The sequence below is a fragment of the Saprolegnia diclina genome, assembly GCF_000281045.1.
Source record: "Saprolegnia diclina VS20 unplaced genomic scaffold supercont1.27, whole genome shotgun sequence".
Classification (NCBI taxonomy): domain Eukaryota; phylum Oomycota; class Saprolegniomycetes; order Saprolegniales; family Saprolegniaceae; genus Saprolegnia; species Saprolegnia diclina.
The window spans coordinates 340,037-362,249 of NW_008246094.1; the positions used below are offsets into that span (position 1 = coordinate 340,037).

Sequence of the window (22,213 nt, forward strand, 5' to 3'; positions counted from 1 at the left end):
CTTGGGCGTTTCATCTATGCTGCGATTGGATTGGACAAAATGAAGCATTTTCGCTGCATTTGGTTGGCTATGTTCACGGAATTCGGAAATGGATCTTGGGAGGATCCGGGGGCAGTTAGTTCCAATATTCGCTCAAGGGGCACCGACGACGATGGGGCAGCTCGAGAAGGACGACGGAGGTCTCGACGAGAGCAGCAACGACGTGCTTCGACTCCTGGACCTCGGCCCCAGCCTCACCAAGCTACCCCCGCGGGTCATGGACGCGGACGCCGCCGGGGGGTGGGCGGCGCAGGAAGGACCGCAGCTCGAGGCCGTCGTCGACGCGGTCGATACGACCAACGGGCTCTTCCTCCATATCTCCAAGCTCGCGAGCGACATGTGGCGGAAGGAGTCGGAGACGGAGACGCCGTTCGCCGCCGTCGCGCTTCCGACCTCCGACTTTGACGTGCGTCTTGGCTCGTATCTCAAGCACCTCACGCAGCTCGCGGTCGCGACCAAGAAGGAAAAGCACAAGCACGAACAGCGGCTCCTCGCAGTCCGAAGCGTCTCCAAGAGCCAGCGCAAGGTGAGCCCACCGCCGCTGCCGCTGCCGACGCAGAACTGCATGGTGCTTGGGTGGGACATGGCGATCGCGCTCTTGCGGGCAACACGGCGCGAAGGCGGCGACACGTACCTCTCTGCGCTACGCATGATCCAAGACAACATGGCGTCGCTCAAGCCAATGGCGTACCTCGACGGTATGTATCTCTCACCGAGTGCAAGTGCGTCGTTCAACCAGCTCTGCGACTTTCTCATCGAGGCTGCCGAGCCTGTACCGTCTCCGAACGACGAGATGGAGGCCAGTGTCTCGCGCACGACGATTTCGACGCTGGCCGAGCTTGCTCTTGTGCGCGGGTCACTCGCGTACCTGCTCTCGTCCGTGCTCTGGATGCTCTCGCGGTCGCCGGCCACGACCCTCGACGTCAACCACGTCCTCTCCAAGCTTTTGTCGATCAAAGAGCAGTCGCTCTATGGGATCTGTGAAGCGTCCGGGGAGCTCTACTGCTGCGGCCAAAACTCGTACGGCGAGCTCGGTATTGGCGACGACATTGAGCGCCATCAGCTCACGTTTGTACCGTTTGGTGGCTGGGACGACATTCGACAGGTCGTGAGCGGCAACGAGATCCTCGCGGTCCTCACCAACAGCGGCATCGTGCTCACCGCGGGCCTCAACAAGAGTGGCCAGTGCGGCCACGGCCACTTTGACGAACGCGTTATGCTACTCCGGCCGATCGAGGCGCTTCGCTCGCAGCGCGTTCGGTTTCTCGCCGCGTCCAACGGCTGCGAACACATGATTGCCGTCACGGACTCGGGGTTAGCGTACTCATGGGGCTACAACGACCGCGGTCAGCTCGGCCACGAGAACGTCACGACCAAGATCCACGTGCCCAAGCTCATCGACCACCTCCGCGATAAGAAGGTGACGTTTGCAGCCGTGAGCTACCACCACAGCGCCGTGATTACAGAGAAAGGTGAGCTCTTTACGTTTGGCATGAACGACTGCGGGCAGCTCGGGCACGACTCGACCGCCCACCAAAGCATTCCGACGCACGTCAAGGCGCTCGATGGCCACGTCGTATCGATGGTGTCGTGCGGCTTGTACCACACAATCGTGTGCACGGCCGTTGGCGAGCTCTACACGTTTGGCAAGAACGACTATGGACAGCTCGGGCTTGGCCACAACCGAATGAGCAAACTCCCGAGCCTCGTGTCGATCCCGAACGAGTCGATTGCGTTTGTCACGTGCGGCTACTACCACTCGCTCGTCGTCGGGACCAGCGGCCGCGTCTTTGCGTTTGGCCGCAACGACTATGGGCAGCTCGGCATTGGCACCAAAGTGCACCAGAGCATGCCGCACGTCATTACACTGGCGCCGACCGTGCGCGTGACGCGCGCCGCGTGCGGCTGCTACCACACGGTCATTCTCTCCGAGCAAGGCCACGTGTTTGCGTTTGGGCGCAACAACAAGGGTCAACTCGGAAACCGCGGCAGCACCGACTCGCTCTTGCCCGTGCCGCTCATGGTGCGGCCAGAGAAGAGCCATCGCCGCGTGCTCGACATTGCCGCGGGCTTTTACACGACGTCGCTGATTGTCGAGCGCAAGAAAGAGTCGGACGACGACGACAAGAGCGACCAGAGCTGGGTCATTCCGCTCTGTGGGCGCATCGACATTGACCGGTCTGGCGAAATTGAAGGTTTGAGCAACTTTGGGTCCCTCTCGACGGTCGGCGTGAGCCTCACGCGCGGCGCGTGGTTTTACGAAGTCGAAGTTGTCACGTCCGGCTTGATCCAAATCGGCTGGATCGACGGTCATTTTCAAGGCAGCTCGGACCAAGGCGAAGGCGTCGGGGATCACGCACATTCGTGGAGCTACGACGGCAACCGCCAGCGCCGTTGGAACTCGGGGTCGTCGACGTATGGCGACAAGTGGAAGGCTGGCGACATAATTGGGTGCCTCCTCGACCTCGAGGCTTCCGAAATGCGCTTCTTCCGGAACGGCATCGACCTTGGCGTCGCCTACGCCGAGTTCCACCCGTCGTTGGAGGACGCACGCAGCGGCATGATGCCGGGCATTAGTCTTGAGCGCGGCGAGATCATCCGGCTTAACCTCGGGCACACGGCGTTTGCTTTTCCGCCGACGGCCAAGCACGAGAGCGTCGCCCGCGCGATGCAGTGTCCCGCCCCCGAAGTCGCCATGTCGCTCGCACCACACGTGCCGACAAATGCACCCGAAGCGCTTCACGGCTCGGCCAAGGTACTCGTCGGCGATCGTCTCTTTGTCATTGGCGGTATGCTGGCGAGCGACAAGGACGCCGCAACGACGAAAGTGTGGGTCTGCCACCTCCCAACCAACAAGTGGGACCGTTGGAGCGACCTCCCGATCCCGCTCAAGTTTCACCAAGCGGTGCTCATCGATGAGCACAACATTCTCGTCGTCGGTGGTGAAAACGACGCGCCCGTGTCGCGCCATCTCGACTTGTACAAGTGTTCGACAAGAGCAAATGCCGATGGCTCGTTTCCGACCTGGGACCTTATCCAAGGGTCGTCGGCCACGTCGCTACCGGTGGCGCGAGCCCACCATACGGTCGCCGCCGTCCGCGTCCGGCTGGAGACGCTCGTGTTTCTCTTTGGTGGTCGCGCGTCGGACGATACGATCCTCGGCGACGCGTGGTTTCTGTCGATTGAAGACTTTGCGTGGGCCAAATTGCCGTCGTCGATTGCATTGGACCCAGGGCCGCGCATGGGGTGTGCGTCGTGCGTCGTCGGCGAAAGCGTCTACGTATTTGGTGGTGTCGACAAGGAAGACCGGCTGCGCGCGGACCTCTGGCGCTACAATACGTTTGACCGCGTTTGGCACCTCTGCCACGACGACCACATTTACACCCCCCGCGAGCACATGAAGGGCGACAAGATGCAAGAGTTCAATCCGCTCATGCCGTCGGTGCGCGCGCACCATGGCATGGCCTCGGACCTTGGCAACATTTGGATTTACGGTGGCGAGACACGCAAAGGTGACGCGCTCGGCGATCTTTGGGTGTTTTCACTTACACGCAGTACGTGGGCGTCGGTCGATGTGGTTGGCGCCGAGCCCCTCGCGCACGCCGCCCTGTTTGTCGCTGCCGGTCGCGTCTGCGCCCTTCCTTCCGGCCAGGTGCCAGCGCCGCTTGCTTGCTTTCTCTATGGCGGTCGCACGGCGTTGCTTGAGAATGGTACTGCTGTGCCCACATGGACGACAACAATCCGACTTTTGACGCCATCGGCCGCGCACAAGCGTCTCGAGAACGGACGGTCGTCGCAAACGGTCGTCGGGAAACCGTCGACGGTCTTGGCGAGTTTACGTGCGCACGCGGGCGACGCGCAGTGTCTGCCGACGTGTGTCGACTCGGCAAGCTGCATTCTGGGCCACCTCGACCGCCTCCTTGGCAACGACGTGCCGCAGTACGAAGTCGATGCGATCCAGCCGTCGCGCTGCAGCTACCGTTCGCTGTGCATTGACGCCAAGGAGCCATCGTTTGCCGCGTTGCACCGACTTCTCTTGCTTTTGGGCACCAAGTACTTGGCGCCGCAGACCATCGCCTCGCAAGAGACACTGTACCCGCTCTTGGTCGTGCTGCGCTTGATCAAGTTCAACTTTTTCGAGGTTGGTACGAGGTGGAGAGACACTTGATTGACCTGTTTTTGTAGCTCTCGACGTCGTGTCTGGTGCTCGATGACTTGGGGTTTTCCTCGGCGTCAACAGAGCCAGGCGGTACGCTCTACTTGCTACGCGAGCTCCTCTTTTCGATTGCCGAGTACGTGCCGCCTGCCGACAACAATGGCGTCGGCGCAGCCATCAAGAAAGAGACTGTTGCGGCGATCAACTGCGGGTTTGCCATCATGTTTCCGTCGCTTCTCGACCGTCTCTCGGTGCTCACACGGCTCTTTAATGACCAAGCCAAGTCGACAGACGTCGCCAACTTGCTCTTGCCGATGCTTGTGCCGTCGTTTGCGTGTCCAAAGACACTGTTTGAGCTCATGGCCGAGTCGGTCGACAGCACATCACTAGCGATTACAACGTCGTTTGCCGAGACGCTCTTGCGCGCCCTCTGGCAGCAAACGCTGGCTGCAGCGCCCAACACTCTCTCGGCGCTCTCCAGTATTGAAGCGTCGTCCGAATTCCAGTGCTTCCACGTGCTTTTGCGCGCATCGCTTTTTTGGGCCGCGTCGAGTCTCCACGGGTGGGCCATCGCCAAGCACATTGTCGAGCGCTTGCTGCACTACATGGCCCAGCTCGTTGACGCGCTCAAGACGCCGTCGATGGTGCCCCCCGCGCTCTTTCTCCAGCAGAGTTTTGCAGGCAAGCTTCTTCCGTATACCCTCGTGAGCATTCTCAACCTGCCCTCGATTCGACCGACGTTTGCGAGCGCTGTCGAAGTATTGTGGCCGGCAGTGCAGGCGCTTCTGTCGGCCCTGCACGAGCTCATGACGTCGCTGCGACCCGGGTCCATGTCGCTCACGCCATCGTCGTCGCTCACACCAACGCTACCGGCAACGTTCCAAGAGGAGGCATTGTTTAGCACAGCGACGCTGCAGGTCACCCCCGCGCTTCTGGACGCGCTTCAAGTACCGTCGAACCGCGTGCTCAATGGCGTGGAGCTTGCGGGTCTGCTCTGGAACGCGGTCCGTGCGGGCAGCCCCGTGAAGCGGCTGCCAACCGCCAGCGTCCGCGACTACGACATTTACCGCGTCGTGCTCTCGCCGGGTTTCGCCAACGTCTTTGGAAAGCGCAGTCTTCTTGTCGGGTACCGTGGTCACCCCGATATGGACGACTTGAGCGACACGCCGTATGACGCGACCAAGTTTACATGGAAGTTTGCGTGGGATGCCCTCACTTGCCACGTTACGCTCTTGACACCGAGCGTGTTTCCACCGCCGGCGCCGTCGCAGGTCGTGTCTTCAACGATGGCGAGTCCAGAGCTCGCAGCGCATCTCGACTGGGTTCATGATTTTCAAAGCCTCTTGGCCCATCTGGGCGGGCAGTATGCGTCGGCGCTCATCATTGGTGACGCGTCGGCCAAGGACACGCCGGCGTCGCTCGAGCGCTGGATTCAGTCCCCGCTCTTCCGCGGCGGCCTCGACGATGTCGAGGGCGAGGCCAACCGCAACGATGTTCTCTTGTCGCAAATCCTTACCAACGATGGTGCCGGCAAGAAGCTCATCGACAAGGTCAAGATGGCTGTGGATCCTGACGCACACATCAACCCCAAGCTTCGCGCGACGCGCCTCAAGCGCCAAGACAGCGTGGAGCGAACGCTCGAGAAGAGCGGTGGTTTCGAGGCGGTGGACCGAGCTGTGCGCGCAACATTCGCGGTTCTCGCCAAGCACAGCCACACGTCGTACGTGAGCGACCCGCTCACGCGCGACGGAATGCCCAGCGATGCGCTCGTGGATGCCTGGCGCACGGCCCTGCAGCTTCGCCGATGGTATGAACACTATTGCGAAACTTGCGTCCAACGTGGTGTATAGGATCGTGCGGGAGCAGCAAAAGCTAGCGGTCACCTTGAGGTAGGTGATGAGGTTTCTACATTGGTGATGCTACAGCACGGAACATGGATAGTGATGGCAAGGTGCATGGCGATGACGCTACCGACGACTCGGAGGCGACCAAGGAACGGCAGCAAGTGCTCTACAAGCAAGTGTGCGACCCGATTGTTGAGCGTGCGCGCCTTTTGTTGCAGCTAGCACCAGTGCCCGTCTCGAGCGCAGTCGATCACGGCTCGTCGCCTTTCAAGATTCTTCCGGGCATCTCGCAGGCCCCATTCGACTTCGCGTCGCGCCAGGCTGCTGACGCCTCGACCAGTGCGAGCACTACCACGAGTGGCGACTCGGACCAAGAGCAGTGGCTGCGCCAACTCAACAAGCTCATGGAGACCAAGTCGCTCGAGATGATTGAAGAAGAGGACGAGAAGATCCAGACAGACATTTTTGCATTCCTCCAGCAGCCGGAAGGCGCCTCGTTCGACGCCGACATGGAGGCACTGCTTCGAAAGCACAAGCAGCGCGCACAGCAACGCCTCCATGGTCTTGAGATCTTTTTCACGCTGCTGCAATGCACAATGGGTATCCCGTCGGCTCGCTTTCACTTGCTTCCGACGCTCGCCGCGTCGTTTCGACGGTCCACATCGAGCGTCGACGCCCTCTCAACGACCAAAGTGCACTACTCGCACGAGCTCGAGCTCGCGGGTCGCAAGACCCTGGAAGCGATCGGGGGGCAGTTTTTCACGCTTGTATCACACCTCCTCGAATCGTCTTCGGCGACGATGCTGCACCTCAAGCACGCGTACTGCAGCGTCGAGGCGCGCAAGCCGTCGGTCCATGCGATGCACGAAGCCGTTCAAGACGTCTTGTTGGCGATGGACGTGTGTAGCATCCCATATGGGCCGCAAGACTGGTCGGCCGTGGGCCAGAGCTGCCTCCCGGCCTTTCTCACGGAAATGACGTCGTGGAAGGGCTGGCGGGACGTCTTCTCGATTGAAGACGTTGACGACGCGACCTCCATTGAAACCGACACGTTCAAGCCCGCGATCTTGTCGGCCGGCGTCGGTATGAGCCACGTGCGCTTTCTTCACGGCGCCAACGTCACAGTGGACACGGATACGCACATTGCCATGGCCCTCAAGAAGCCGTCGAGTCCCTTCACGGCGGATGTGCCGCTGCCAACCGATGCGGGTGGCCTCGCGATCGTTCAGCGCGTCTTTACAAAAGGGCGATGGTACTGGGAGCTCCTCTTGCGCCACCAGGGCACGTACCCCGTCTTTGTCGGGGTTGGCAACGCCACGGCCAACGTCAATACACCCTACAGCTCGGAGGGTGTTGTGGGTGTTGCATTTGCCAAGGAGAAAACCACATGCCCCGGGCTCCCGACGCTGGCGTGGTCGCGCACGCACCCGATTGGCGTGCTTCTCGACTGTGACGCCAAGACGCTCGACTTTTATGCTGGGTACAAAAAGGTGCACACGGTCTCGCTCCAGGGACTCGCTTTGCTCGGGCTTGGCGTGGCCCCAGTCCTTGGCCTCCTCGACAGCGACCTCCAGTGGGACTTGTATGCCCCAGTGCCGCCGCGTATCTGCGCCATGGGACCCAAGCTCACAACACCGTTTGTGGCGGGTGGTCTTACGAGCGAGACGTTTGGCGGCAGTACGTTGTGCTGGAGCGGCCTGCTTAAAGGCCCCAATCTGCAGCTCTCGGCCGACTGCTCGACAATCATTGCTGGCGATGTCATGATGGCGGCGCCCGTCCTCGAGTCGGTCATTGCCAACAAGAGTTTTCCGGACGGCCAACTCTACATGGAGCTCTCGGTGCTCTCCGTGGGTCGCCGTGGCCACGGGCTCCTCGTGCTGAGTATTGTCGACACGTCATTTTCTGCCGTCCACAGCGGCTTGTTGGTCCACGGGCTCTCGGTCGAGTACAACGACGACGAGCTTGAGCAAGACCTCATGGGCGTTCTCTTTGACTTTAACGAAGGCCGCATCACGCTCTACCAGAAGCGAAAAGAGGCGCTGGTGTACGCTGTGGACCTCTCGCTTCTCGAAGCGCCGTACGTGCCGGCGCTCTCGTGTCTCTGCAACGGGTCGGTCGTTTTGACCAACTTTCATCCTCGCGCGCGGCCGCAGCTACCTCTCTCGGCCGTGTACCCCGTCGCCAAAGGCACGTATGCAACGTCGATGGCCACCGAGAAGCAAGTGGGGAAAAATCTCGACTTGCTCGTCGTCTCGTGCGACGGCGGCGAGTTTAGCGTCTCCCACGCGGTGCCCAACCTCTTGCTCGACGACAATTCGGTCTATAGCTCGTCCGTTGGCGCCAACGTCAATGTTGTGTTGAAGCACATGAATGACACGCCGTTCACTGTGACGTACGCTACGCTGCGCGGTCCGGGCGCGGGCTACACGGCGCCGCTGCAACACGCAGCTGTCTTTGTGCTGAGCTCGCTCCCCGATTTGGAGGAGCTCGAACAGTACAATGGATTGACGCCAGAAGAGTTTGCCGGTCTCCCAGCTGCACCAAAGGACGCCCACGCCAAGCGCGACGAGACGCAGCCCGTGCTCTACTTTGTGCTGGACGGCAACTGCTCCCAAGTGTCCAAGCGACTCGCGACTCCGCTCACGGGTCGTTTCATTGTCGTCAAGCTCCTTCGGCCGGCTGTTGGCATGAACATTGACATTGGGTACATGGGCTTTTGCGGCGCGTTTGACAAAGAAAATGGACCTGCGTACAGCGACTTGTATTGGGACGACTACATGTGCGTCGAGTGCCACGCCTGTCCCGTGCCAGGCGTCTGCTACGTCTGTGAAGAAGACGAAACGATGAAGCTCTGCAGTATTTGCTATGACGACATGCGTGGCAACGTCGACGCAGCCCACTACGCGTGCATTGCGTGCGAAGACGAAGACCGCGAGACGGCCACGTCCATCTTGTGTCCAACGCGAGCCTCTTGGAACAGCACGGTCGCTGCTCTTTTCGAGCACAGCAAGCCGTCGGTGCCGGGCGACGACGCCATGAGCGGTCTCGGTCACTTGCTCACCGAGCCCGAAGAAGTGTACGAAGATGTCGAACTCTTTGCTTGTGGTCAAAACAACTATGGCGAACTCTGCCTCGGACACTGCAACTCGACGTCCAAACTCGAGCACGTCCCTCTGTTCACGTCCAAAAGCGTCAAGCAGATGACAGGCGGCAATGAAGTACTCGCGGTTGTGATGCGCGACGGTGTCGTGTACACGTGTGGCCTCAACAAGAGCGGGCAGTGCGGCAACGGTACGTTCGAGGAGCGCGTCGTCCTCGCAACGCCCGTCCGGTCGCTCTCGGGCATCCCTATTAGCATGGTGGCTGCTGCGAACGGCTGCGAACACATGATTGCGGTCGCTGTCGACGGCTCGGCGTACTCGTGGGGCTACAACGACCGTGGTCAGCTCGGCCTCGGCTCGACGATCTCCAAGTCGCACACACCCAAGCTCATCGAGTCGCTCCACGAAAAGTATCTCATTGTCTCGGCGGGCGTGAGCTACCATCACAGCGCCGTTGTGACAAGCAATGGCGAACTTCTCACGTTTGGTATGAACGACTGCGGACAACTCGGCTTGGACCACACGCAGCACCAGCACACGCCGCAGCTCGTCGATGCGCTGTCGAGCCAAGTCGTGACCAAAGTATCGTGCGGTTTGTACCATACCGTCATCATCACCGCGAGCGGCGACGTGTACACGTGCGGCAAGAACGACTATGGCCAACTGGGTCTTGGCCATGCGCGCAGCGTCAAGGTGCCAAACCACATGAAGCTCAACCCAAGCGAGAGCGACGAGAAGGTGCTTTCTGGCTGGAGCGGCTACTACCACACGACGCTCGTGACAGACAAGGGCAAACTCATCACGTTTGGTCGCAACGACTATGGCCAGCTCGGCATTGGCAGCAAGGAGCACAAGAATGCACCGCACGTTGTGCCTCTGCCACTTGGCGCCAAAGTTGTCTCGGCGGCCTGCGGCTGCTACCACACACTTGTGCTCTTGGGGAATGCGCACGTCATGGTGTTTGGCCGCAACAACAAGGGTCAGCTGGGGGCGGGGGCGCGCACGCTACCGTCTGCGGACCTTCCACTGCCGATTCCAACGTCGTCATACTCGGATGATGACGTGGTGGTGATCGCAGCGGGCTTCTACAGCTCGTACATTCTCACGGGCCGCAAGAGCGACGGGTCGAAAAAGTCACCGCCGAAAGACGACGCAAGCGCCAAGGAGGCGGACCAGCAAAACGTGTCGTGCGACGCGCTCTTCGAGTCGCTCATGCGCGAGATGGATCGGAATGCGCTTAGCGAGGCGCTGGACGAGACATCGCCATTGCTGCTGAAGCGCTCCAACACGTCCAAGAAACTGCCGCTGCTCAAGCTTCTCTCGGGCGCGTGGGCCATGACGCGTGCGCTCATGTACCAGTCGCTTCAGCACGTCTCGCACAAGGACAAGAAGCCAACGGTGAACACTGTCTTGCGAAGCTTCCTCGTATCGATGCTGCAAAACCTCGGCGACGCGTCGGCGCCGCACGCGACACCGGTGGCTAGCCCACACCAGCGTCTCTCGACCGAAGACGAAGGTTTCTTCAACCTCTCGGATGCGTGCGTCGGGCTGATCAAGTATTGTGCGTCCGAGCAGAGCAAGCCCGCGGACGGCCCGCACGTTCTCTCGCAACTTTTTAGCAACCAAGTGCTTTGGGTGCTCCTCGCATGCGGGTCGGTGAGCTCGGACGTGTGTTCCGTCATGGCGTCGAGTCCGGTCGTGCTGCGTGAGATCGTCTCGGGGCTGCTGAGTTCGACGTTGTCGTCGTCGATCATTTGCATGCGACTGAGTATGCTCCTCTTTCCATTGCAGTCGGTCTCCTCGGTCAACAAGGTCTTTCGATCGCTGCCGTCGGTCCACGGCGCGTCGGACATTGTGTCGTTCCTCTTTCTGCTTGTGGGCGGCCCGATGCTACTGCGGCCGACGCTGTGCAAGCACGAGATGGGCCTCGAGTCGGCGTCGACAACACTCTGCAACTACTTCAACTGCAGCAAGGGCGTGTCTGGGGACGCCACGATTCTCTCGGAGCTTCACCACATGCTCGAGAAGCACCATACAAGCCAAGCCAAGTCGTGTGAAGCCGTCTCGCTGATTCGGTACCTCACGCTCTTTCCGACGTGGAAGAAGGCGGTCGGCGCGATCGTGTCGCGGTCGCTCGAGAAGACAGACCTCGTCGACGAGCTCTTGCAGACCATTACCAGATTTTACGAGCACTTTGCCGACGCCAACGAAGACAATTTGTCGCTGGGCGTAGCCAACGACAACGAATCGACTCCGACGGAAGCCAGTACCGTCGAGGCCGTGCGCCAACCTGAGACCACGTCGCCCGAAAACGACGACGAAGGCGACACCCGCGCGACGCCGCTTGTCGACGAGACCAAGAAAGAGCGCGCGATCGACGTCATCTCCGAGTCGCTCTCGTTCGATAAGAAGGCGGCCGCGCTGCGCAAGAAGGCACGCGAGGCGCTGGACCACGCAACGCTCCTCATGGCTGCGATCTGCGTCGTGGGCGGGCACACGGAAGTGCTCCGCGAAGGCGGTCACGTGCTCTTTGAAGATCTCGAGATGCGTGGTCGGTACAAGAGCGGCGTGCTCGTCGCGTTGAAAAAGTCGGCGCGTGGTGTCATTGACGGCTCGGTCTCGCTCTTGGAGAGCAGTGAGGCGATGTCGCTCCCCACACTGTGCGTACCGCTCAAGAGCCTTCAGGCCGTCGAGCGCATTCCGGCGATCCCCAACATGTTTGACGACCACCTCGCGGACGCGCTCCAAGCCTTGTCCAAGCTCATCGTGCCAACGGGTCCGAGCCCGCTCACATCGCGTCAGTGCTTCAACCCGATCGTCCAAGCGATCCTGGGGCCTATGCTCAAGTCGTACAAGAATCAAATCCGGTGGCGGTCGACGAAAGCGCTCTCGTCCATCCTGAAGCAGCTGCCGTCGCTCGACACGTCCATGAGCAATAACCTCGATGTGGCCATTGTCTCCAACATTGCGTCGCTCCTTGCCGCCGAGAATGCGTTCCGCGTTCCCAAAGTGTCGTTGGCGAATGCCGCTGTCGAGGACCTGGCGAGCCTCCACTCGAAATGGGTCTGCGTCACGGAACACCGAACGTACTTGGCGGCCGAGAACGTCATTGACGCCGCACTCGATGCGATTGAAGGCCATGTCCGCGACGACGTGGTGCGCAAGCTTGGCGACGAGAACGCACTGAGCTGGGGCATCGATGCGATCCAGAGCCCAAAGAAGCGGTCGTCGACCGTGTCGTTCCAGACTGCTACAAAGGGCAGTGCCACCAACGACACGTCGCACGACGTGCCCCTCGGTGTTTGGGGGATGCTGGTGCCCGTGCAAAACATAGCGTCGGTGACAGACGAGTCGCCGTTCTCGTCCAACTTTCATCTGCGGGCGCCGGTGGTGCGCGTCGGACGCGCGACCGACTCGTGCGACATTGTCATCAACGACCGCAGCGTGAGCGGCCGGCATTTCCATTTGCGCCGCGCGCGCCAAGATGCGTCCGACGAGTACTACGAGCTGCAAGACTTTTCCAAGAACGGTACAATCGTCAATGGCGTCCGCGTCCACGGTGCGAGTTTGCGTGTCTCGCACGGCGCGCGCATCTCACTCATCTTGTCGCGCGGCGGTATGATCACGTACGAGTTCCACGTTGTGTCGCAAAGCAACGCCCCCGTGCTCCTCGAAGCGCCGTCGGTCAGCGGCGCCAGCCTTGCCTCGGAGCCGCAACAGGCGCAGCAGCTCGAGTTTCAAGAGCCACGAAGCCCGGCCGAAGTCCAGAACCGCGGAATGATGAGCAACATTCGTGCACGCCTCGGGCCGCAAGGCTTGCGACTCATCACGACAATTGGCGACTCGGACCTCCCGCGGGCGCTCATCTCCCCCAACCCGGCTGTGGACTCGCCGCGTGCCGCGTCCAACCCGCCGCCTATCGCAATCTCGACCCACTCGCCGCGAACGCCTGCCATTGGGTCGCCGGCGCACCTCTTGCTGTCGCCGGCGTCGTTCCAGCAACGAGAAAGCAGCGACAACGGGCCGTTGCCAGCGATGGCTATCAACGAAGCGTTGCGCATTGCGCTGGGTCGTGACAGCCTCAGTCGCGACGCAATCATGCACGACGTCTTGGCGCGCACGCGTGTCCTTACGGCGTCTGGGGACATTGTACCTGCGAAGAAGACCGCGGTAGCTGACTGGCTCAATATCGATAAAGGTATTGACCCTATGCCGACTAGGCACCCAAGCCACTCGCGGAAGCGGCGAAAATCAGTGCCAGCGACATGGCGCGCGACTTGTACAAGCGTGTGCGCGACCTCGGCGGCCAAAGCGTCGAACTCGAGCTCTGTGAGCGCGCGCTTGAAGTTCAAAATGGTGATGTTGTCCGTGCCCTCAAATACGTGCAGGATCACCTCGGCAAGGCACAGGTAGCATTTATCCCACTGGACGATCTCGGTGGTCATGCCAGCTCGTGTAGAGTCTGGGACTCAGCCCACAGCACCACTTGGCGGCGCGCAGCCTCGCCCATATTGTGGGCCAAAGCACTACTGCGTGCTCGCATGCACTCAAGCAGAGCGGCAACAACATCGGCGTCGCCTTGCGCTCTCTCCTCTTTAACCGGACGGCGCACATCAGCGAATCAGCGCCGCCAGAGCCAAGCCACGAAGACGACGATCTCGTCTCGGACCAATTTGACAAATTTGTGTCGCAGGCCGTGGACCAGCTCGCGAGTACGGCCCATGATGCGTGCGAGGAGAACCCGAGTTACCGCCTCCTTGAAACAACTGCGCCGTCGGCGTCGTCGCCGCGTCGATCGATCGCAGCGCGTTCGAGCCCGATGCGGCTCTCGCTTGCAAAAAGCTCCAAGCGTGACGACGTCGTGCCGTGGAGTGCATGTACCGCGCACATGGACGAACGCATCCGGTCGCTGAATTGGCGTGAAGTCGACTACGAAGAAGAGGTGCTGAGTCACATGCTCTGTGCAACGCACGCGCGCAAACTGCTCTTGCAAGTGATTCGTCTGCTTCAGCCAGTACGTACATGCCTTGATGTTATGTTGGAAGCGAACTGTGTCTGGTAGCACCACCAAGCCAACAAGCTCGACGAGAGCAGCCCGTTGTGCTCGTTTGGCGACCGCAACACGCTGCGGCAGCTTGTGCTCTTTCCCGAGCACGCGCCGGGCGATGAAAGCCTCGATGAGCAGTCGCACCATCGGCACACGCAAGGCCGCATCCAGCAAATATTGGCGCGCATCTCGTCCGACGTGATGGCGTCGTCGGCGGCGCGGACGCTCGAGGCCAACATGCGCACGTTCCAGAACGTCTCGACCCTCGCGAGCTCGATCGACAAGACGGATACGCTCCTGGCATCGCACGCCAACCATAACACGGTGCACGAAGTCGTGCGCACGCTCCTGCTATCGACCACCGACGATGTGGCGACCAAGTACGCGATTTGCGAAGACTTGGTGCTCGACACGATGATGCACGTCATCTCCAAGACGTTTAGCGCCAAGGATTACGAGTCGAAATCGCGAACGAGTGCCAGCAGCCACCACGACGGCAGCAGCGAGTACCCAAAAGGGCCCTTCCTTGTCTCATCGGGTCTCGAAGTCACGATCGTTGCGTCGTACGAGCGCATTTGGGGCATTCCGCACCCCGATCCGCTGGTCGTGTACCGCCACAAGTGGCGCAAGAAGGGCGGCTCGCTTCTCGAGAAGGACGCGCGTGTGCCATTTGATGTTGGCGTCACGCTCTGGCGGCCCGTCTTTCCGTCGTCATTCCAGACGACACTGCTGGCGCCTGAAAAGTGGTTTGCGCTCGGCGACGTGGCCAAAGCCGGAAACGACGCGCCGTCGACACCGATCGCACTCGTTCGCGACAACAACGACGGATGCCTCGCGCCACCCCTTCGTTATGAGTGTGTCGACGTAACGGGGAAAGGCCTCCCAAAGAACTCGGCAACGGACGGCGAGTTTGAGCGCAAGCAGCTGCGCTCCATGTGGTGGCCGATTGCACCGCCAGGATACGTCGCGATGGGTTGCATCGCAGGCAACAAGGAGGCGCCGTTCGACCCCCCATCGGTGCAAAGCGTCCGGTGCGTCCGCGAAGACTTGGTCCAGTGTCTCGACAGCGCTACGTGCTTGTGGCAGACGCCGAACGTCGCGCTGTGGTCTGTCAACGCCGACTACTCGGCGCATTTGATTGCAACAAGCCCGCAACTACCGCCGCCGACAACCGTGCCCGTTCTCCAACTCTCGGACGATGACCGCATCTTGTGCTCTCCCGTAACCACCGCGACGGTGCTTCGCTTTGTGAATGTCCTCTTGCACGCCAACCAGTGTCTCGGGAGCGCGGGATCGATCCTCGTCCCGGAGCTCACGTCGGCGCTCTTTGTACTCGTCAAGCAGGCGCTCTCGGAGAAGCGCAGCTCGCACATCACGATCGAGCTCGTGCGCGCGCTCGCGACGCTGATTCGCCACGGGTGTCCTTGGAAAGACAAGGAGGGCGTGCTCTATTGCCGGTCCAAAGTCATGTTTTTGCACCAAGACCAAGAGGGCAGTTTGATGCTGAGCTCGCTCCTCCAAGCGCTCGTCGAGCTCCTCCTTGTCGTCGACAACCAGAACCGCGCCGAGAAGCTCGCGATCTTCAAGCAGCTACCGTTGTACGAGACGACGGCCACGCTGCCGTACACGCTGCATCGCACCGAGAGCGTGTGTGCTCCGATGCATCCGCCCAAGATTCAAGTCGAGGCAGGTGCGATCGGTGGCGAGTGGGTGCTGCAGTACGCAGGGTCGCCCGAGGTCGCCAAACTCGAAGGCGTGGTGCCCAAAGTCGTCTCGCTACGCTTGGAGAGCACGCCGCTGCTGCACATCTCTCTTCAGACCCGGGCCATTGCGACGCTTCGTTACTTTGAGATTATCGTCCAAGAGTCCAAACCGCAGAGCGTGCGGCCAGCAGGCTTTGCCCTGGGGTTCGCAACGGCCGACATGGTGCTGGAAGGGTCGTCGTGCGTTGGCATGCTAGCCAAGACATACGCGTTTGCACCGAGCAGCGGCAAGACGCTCTGCGGCGATCCGCTCGCTGACGTGTGGACATGGCCCGACATTGCGTTGCCGCCATCGCCCGGCGACGTCTACGGCTGCGGTCTTCGGCTCGACGCGCACGAGATCTTTTTTACAAAGAACGGTCGCCTCCTCGGCACGGCGTTCTCGTCAATTCTCGGGGACAGCCAGCTGCAGCCGACAATCTCGATGGACTGCGAGATGACGCTGCTTCTTCGCGTTCACGACCAAGTGGCATTTCCGTTTGATACGACCGACTGGGACGCGCCCATGGAGGGCTTTGAGTGGTTTGATCATCTCAGTCAAGTGTACGGTATCATGCACGCTCTCGTCGACAAGACGCCGCTACCAGACGAGTTTCTCCTCTCAGCCGACAATTTCCTCGCGTCGATTTCAAGTGACGTGTGCAAGACGTTCTCCAGCGCACATCCGTATGACCTCGAGCTCCAGGAAGAGACCGTGCACATTGCACTTGCGACCTCGATTCGCATCAAGCTCGACCCACTCTGTGAGACATCGGGGTCGCACTGCCTTCAGATCGCGCAGGGGAGCAGCGACGAGACTGCTGAAGCCGAAGTGCGCACGTTTACAGGCGCTTGTGGTGGTCAAGAAATCACAGTGGATGGCAACGAATTCACATGGCGGTTTCCAGTGCAGTCCAACTTTCAGTGCCGCATCGATCGGCTCCGGAAAGGCCCGTACATCAAGCTTGATGCGCGGGATACGCGGCTGTCGCTCACGCGCGACAAGGGCTGGCAGTCGGCGATCGGCGTCGCCCGCTTCGACTCGGGCGTGCACACGTGGGAGGTCAAGATCGCGTTTGTGACGGCGTCGTCCAACATTTTTCTTGGCATTGCGCGCAAGGACGTCCGGTTCGACTCGTACCTTGGCAAAGACAACCGCGGGTGGGGCTGGATTGGCAACCGCGCGCTGTGGCACAACGGCAGCAAGCAGCGCGGCACGTACGGCGAAAAGTTCAAGACGGGCGACGTCGTGCGCTTGGTTCTCGATTTGAAGCGAGGGACGCTCTCGTATGCGCTCAACGGCAAGGACCTTGGTGTTGCGTTCGGACCTGGTGGCACAGGGCCCAAGCTCGAAGGCACCTTCTACCCGGGCTTTGCACTCTACAACCAACGCGACGTGATTGAACTCGTGGGTGGTCACCGCATGGAGGACAACGACGTGTCACTCTCGCACAGCGCGCTGCACACTCCCGACATGCATCTGCACGACGATGCTAGTGGGCTTTACGGCAGTGACGACGACGACGGCGACGTTGAAGCCACGGCCGAGGCGGTGCCAAACTACCGCGTCGAGCTCGCGACCGTGCTGAGCCAAATGGGTTTTCCGATGGACTGGTGCGTCTATGCGCTCAAGCATTGCGACGACGACGCGGAGCAGGCCGCCGACTTTATCTTGGGCAACATGCACGCGATGGAAGCGCTCGTGCGCGAGGAAGCCGAAGCGTACAGCCGACTGCTCGCGACGCGCGAAGACGTTGGTGTGACGCCTCCTGCGCCAAGCATGGCGCTCGTCGATGTTGACACGCCAGACGACCTCGAGGCAAATGCCATATCCGAGCCCGCGCCACCGATTGCGGTGGAAAAGTGGGGCGTCGCCTTCACGGTCGTGCCTGAATTCTCGGTCGCGGGGCGCCACTTGCTTGCGCTCAAGTACGCGCCGGCGCTGGCTGCGCTCCATGACGCGCACGCGGTCTTTGGTCGTGACCAAGACGAAGCGATTGTGAGTCTCGTAAATGCACTCTGCGAAGCGCGGGCCGAAGCATCTGTGGCCTGCGACCCATTGCGACTGCGGCCGGACGAGTTTGCACCGACCGACGACGAGCTCCGTGAATATCCGTGCTTGGTGGGGCTGCCGCTCGACGCGCTCCGGTCTCGCTTCCTCGTGCTGCGCAACTTTAACGCGCGGCTTCAGCACGTCTTGTCGTTTATGGACTTTGCAGCGACCGAGTCCCAGTCGACGCTCACCAAGTGCATGCGCGAGCTACGGGGCTGCGTCTTCCAGACCGTCAAGCTCAACTGGTGGTTTAGCATCCTCAAGGAGCAGCAGACGCCAGCCGCAGCGCGACCGGAAATCGAAGTGGATCGACACAAGGCAGCCGAGTCGACATCTGGTGTTCTGGACTCGGTCTTTAGCCAGTGCTTTGCCCAGCTGCAGACGCTGCAAGGGTCGCTCCTCCGCGGGCACGACCGCGCTTTCAAGTGTCAATTCGTCGGCGAATTTGGCGACGACTTTGGCGGCTTGTATCGCGAGTGCTTGGCGCAAATGAGCACCGAGCTGCAGTCCACTATGCTCCCGCTTCTGCAGCCGTGTCCCAACCAAGTGCACAAGGTGGGCGAGAACCGCGAGTTTTTCGTGCCCAACATCCACCTCCGCAACGACCCAAAGCTCATCCAAATGGCCGAATTCCTTGGCAAGCTCATGGGCATTGCCATCCGAAGCAAGACGCCACTCGACCTCAACTTGCCGCCCGTCGTGTGGAAGTTTCTCGTCGACCAACGCGTCACGCGCGCCGACATTGAGTCGATCCACCACGGCTGCTTCCAGGTCCGTCTCTTGCATCGATCGACGTCGGGATGCTTAGATTCTTTGTAGGTGGTCGATACGATCAACAACATCACCAAGCATGGCATTACGCCGGCCATGTTTGATGACCTCATCGACGCGTCGTTTACCGTGCTCTCATCGGACCGGCGCGAAGTCGAACTTGTGCCCGGCGGCCGCCAAGTGCGTGTCACATGGGACGACAAGGTAGCACGCAACGTCGCCAACGACGGGCTAACAAAGCGATGTGTAGGACGAGTACGCGCAAGCCGCCGAGGCGTACCGTCTCACCGAGTTCCAGCCCGTGTGCGCTGACGTGGCGCGAGGTCTCGCAACCATCTTGCCGCTTCCGACGCTGTCGCTGCTCTCGTGGCACGACCTGGCGACGCTTACGTGCGGCAAGGCGACGGTCGACGTCGAGTTACTGAAGCGGCGCACGACGTACGGCGACGGCTGCAGCGGCTCGGACGCGCACATTGTTTTCTTCTGGGACGTCTTGCGCGAGTTTACGGATGCGCAAAAGTCGTCGTTCCTGCGCTTTGTGTGGGGCCGGTCCCGCCTCCCGACGCACGCGGCCGACTTTACGCAGGATTTCAAGATCTCGGGGATGCCCAAGGCCGTCGGAAAGGCCGACACGTACCTCCCGCTCGCCCACACGTGTACGTCGCGATACGCTTGTATGGAGGCAGGGCCCACGTAGAGAATGCTATAGGCTTCTTCTCGATCGACATGCCCGCGTACTCGAGCAAGGCGGTCATGCGGGAGAAGCTCCTGTATGCGATCACGCACTGCTCGGCGATCGACGCCGACAACACGACGGTCGCCCAGCGCGCAGGCCAAGGTCTCAACTGGACGCGCGTGACGGGCGAGACGTAGGTCGTAATACATGCTTGTTAGATTCATACATACGATGGATGGGGCAGGCAGGAAATAGGAGTCGAGAGGCTGCTTAGACGCTCGTCGTCTTGAAGCTGATCGGGATCGGCGACGCGGCAAACTTGATGTTGCGCGACCCGTGGGGCTGCGCGGTCGTTGGTGGGTGGTGCGTCGTGGGGGTCGCGCGGTCGACCATGCGATCGTCGTGGTGGTGCATGAGGTGTTGTTGCTACGTTCAACATGAGCACGTTCGATACATGACGTCTCGTCCACCTGGTGCGGCGACGTGAACGGAATCTGGTCCGTCGCGAGCTGGAGCTCGGGCGGCGGCAGTCGGACGCCATACTCGTTCGGGATGAGCGGGAGTGGGATCGCATTGCGCTTCTCAGCGAGCTCCATCATGAGCTACGCGTCGGGAATTTTGAGGTATAATACAAGACGAGAGGCGGACCTCGCGCGCCGGCATCTGCGCGTACGTGTGGTTCAAGCGGGCCATGGCCGCGAGGCGAACGTCGTCGGCGTCGATCTCGGCCTTGTTGGCATACTGCGAGAACTCTTGAGCGTCCACGAGCACCTCCGTCGTGTAGCCTACGCCGTCGTTAGCTGCATCGACGCTTGGAGCGACGTCGTACGGTGGACAAACTCGAGCAGCTGCGTCACGACGCGCGGCTCATACTTGTCGACGCCCATCGACTCGAGGATGTGCTTGACGAGCGCCACATCCATGGGCTCGTGCACCTCCTTGGTCGCCGGCGCGTCGTTGGCCTCGTCCTCGACCGGCGCCGTCGCCGTCACCTTCCGCCGCTTGAGCTCCTTGGCCTCGCTCATGATTCTTGGAATGAATATCCTAATTAGGTCATTAAGGCCTGGACTTAGGAAAATAGGTCTCTGCCAGCTTTCATTAGGCAACCATCATGCTCGTTGTCACCGGTGTGTTGCTCGACGCACAGCTCATACGCCTGGCCGCTCGGTGGCTCGTTCGCAATGACAGTCGTTCGAGCCCAGATTGATCGGTGTCGCCGCAGCGTTCATTGGCATGTGAGACCGAGAAACCGTGGCGCTGGTGGTTTGTGGTATTTGCCAAATATAAAATTTATAGCCGTATTTAGTCTTAGTTGCACCTCCTCAGACTCTCAACGCTTAGTCGACCCACTCTCATTGCAACACGAAATCGCCCACGCTTGGCACGTTGGTAGAGTAAACATATTAGGAAGAGCAAGGTCTACCATTGTGTGGGGTATTGTATGCACACGGTAGGCCAAGATCGCTGTGCTACACGTCTCTATACAGTTATTGAGGGTTTGAAACTTTAGGCACCCATAACTCAGGTTATACGCCTCAAACGCCGACGTGACATAGCGTTTTGAGCTCTCCTAGATGTGTTGAATGCACTTGCCAAATATGAGCGATATTGTTTTCAGACTTGATTTGCCCACCAGAGTGCCGCCGCACTCAGGGAAGAGTCCTGTAATACACTATTCGATGCCATGTACTATTACACTAATTCAGTCATTTGTTTTGCCGGGCTGTTGTGCTGACTTGCGGTGCAGTCAAGACGGGAGCAACGCAGTTACGTGGTGTCGAAGGTGGATATTATTCACCCTACGTGACTCTTTTGCTTGTGTCGCCGATGCACCTTCGTAATTCCTCGGCGACGACATGTTTTTAGCGGACCCTCAGACCAACTGGAGCCGGGTCACCAGCGAACGGCGTCAGCTCAGCGGTCACGATTGGCCGTAGCACACAGAAAAGTTGGACAGAAGTTAGTACTAGCTAGTTACTGGTGATGTCGAACGCCTCATCACTTAGTTTAAGACCATGGCTCGCAGCCATCTCGACCGCTAGCTCGCGGTGACGCATCGCACGTCTCCCTTCAAGCAGTGGTGGTGTCGATGAGAGGTGTCCCTTGAGCGCGGACGATACGTGGAGAATGAAATGACACTGGTGTGTGGTGTAGAGATGCATTAATGCATGGGATATGCCTAAATCAACGATAACAAGTTTTTGCGCCAGACACCCGGCAACGGCGCTGGCATTATCGCAGTTCGTGGTCATTTTGCCGATGCAACGGCGTCAAAGCGTCAAGTCCTAGCTCCATGGGCCGATTCGTCGCTGATTTCAAAGGTCTTTATGTTTTCAGATTGGAATACCAAGATGTAGTGTTTGGCGAAAGCTCCAACTCTGTACCGCCACCTTTGGCGGCGCATTGAACGTGCACGAATCTTTTCATTCCGTCACTTTCTTGTGTTTCTGAAGCCAAATTTGACCACAGCGTTCGTGAACTAGCCTTAGTGGCTCATCCGGAGCTAAGTAGTCTGGTACATCTGCAGGACCTTGGCTAATTGTCAACTTGGCTCCAACGGTTCATGCCACGAATACACATGAGCTTGCTCGGATCCTTAGTACAATGTATGTTGCCTCTTGAACAAAGAGTAGAGCCTTGGTTGCACCACCTAGACGTGCTGGAAGTCCCGACTTGATCGACAACGCCGCTGTAAAGACAGGGATGTGCCGCTTTGTGAGGATGCAGAGACGCCCGCCTTGTCCTTCCTGAATGTAGTGACGCGGGCGACGTGCCCTTGGTCGC

At 60.1% G+C, this 22,213-nt stretch overlaps 2 protein-coding genes across 2 annotated transcripts; one reads left to right on the forward strand and one right to left on the reverse strand.

Annotated features, from left to right (window-relative positions):
- Positions 1-131: 131 nt before the first annotated feature.
- SDRG_08797 (hypothetical protein) lies at positions 132-19,632 on the forward strand. The gene is made up of 10 exons (XM_008614694.1): positions 132-4,180; positions 4,225-6,002; positions 6,046-6,084; positions 6,137-13,310; positions 13,361-13,549; positions 13,621-14,154; positions 14,203-18,753; positions 18,802-18,957; positions 19,004-19,409; positions 19,463-19,632. Exons 1-10 carry the CDS (start codon positions 152-154, stop codon positions 19,624-19,626), a joined length of 19,020 nt encoding a protein of 6,339 aa, XP_008612916.1. The 5' UTR covers positions 132-151; the 3' UTR covers positions 19,627-19,632.
- A 67-nt stretch (positions 19,633-19,699) lies between these two features.
- Positions 19,700-20,454, reverse strand: SDRG_08798 (transcription initiation factor TFIID subunit 9B; the record flags this gene model as incomplete). The annotated part of the gene is made up of 4 exons (XM_008614695.1): positions 19,700-19,855; positions 19,900-20,031; positions 20,078-20,214; positions 20,259-20,454. 4 exons carry the CDS (start codon positions 20,452-20,454, stop codon positions 19,700-19,702), a joined length of 621 nt encoding a protein of 206 aa, XP_008612917.1.
- Between the last annotated feature and the right edge of the window lie 1,759 nt (positions 20,455-22,213).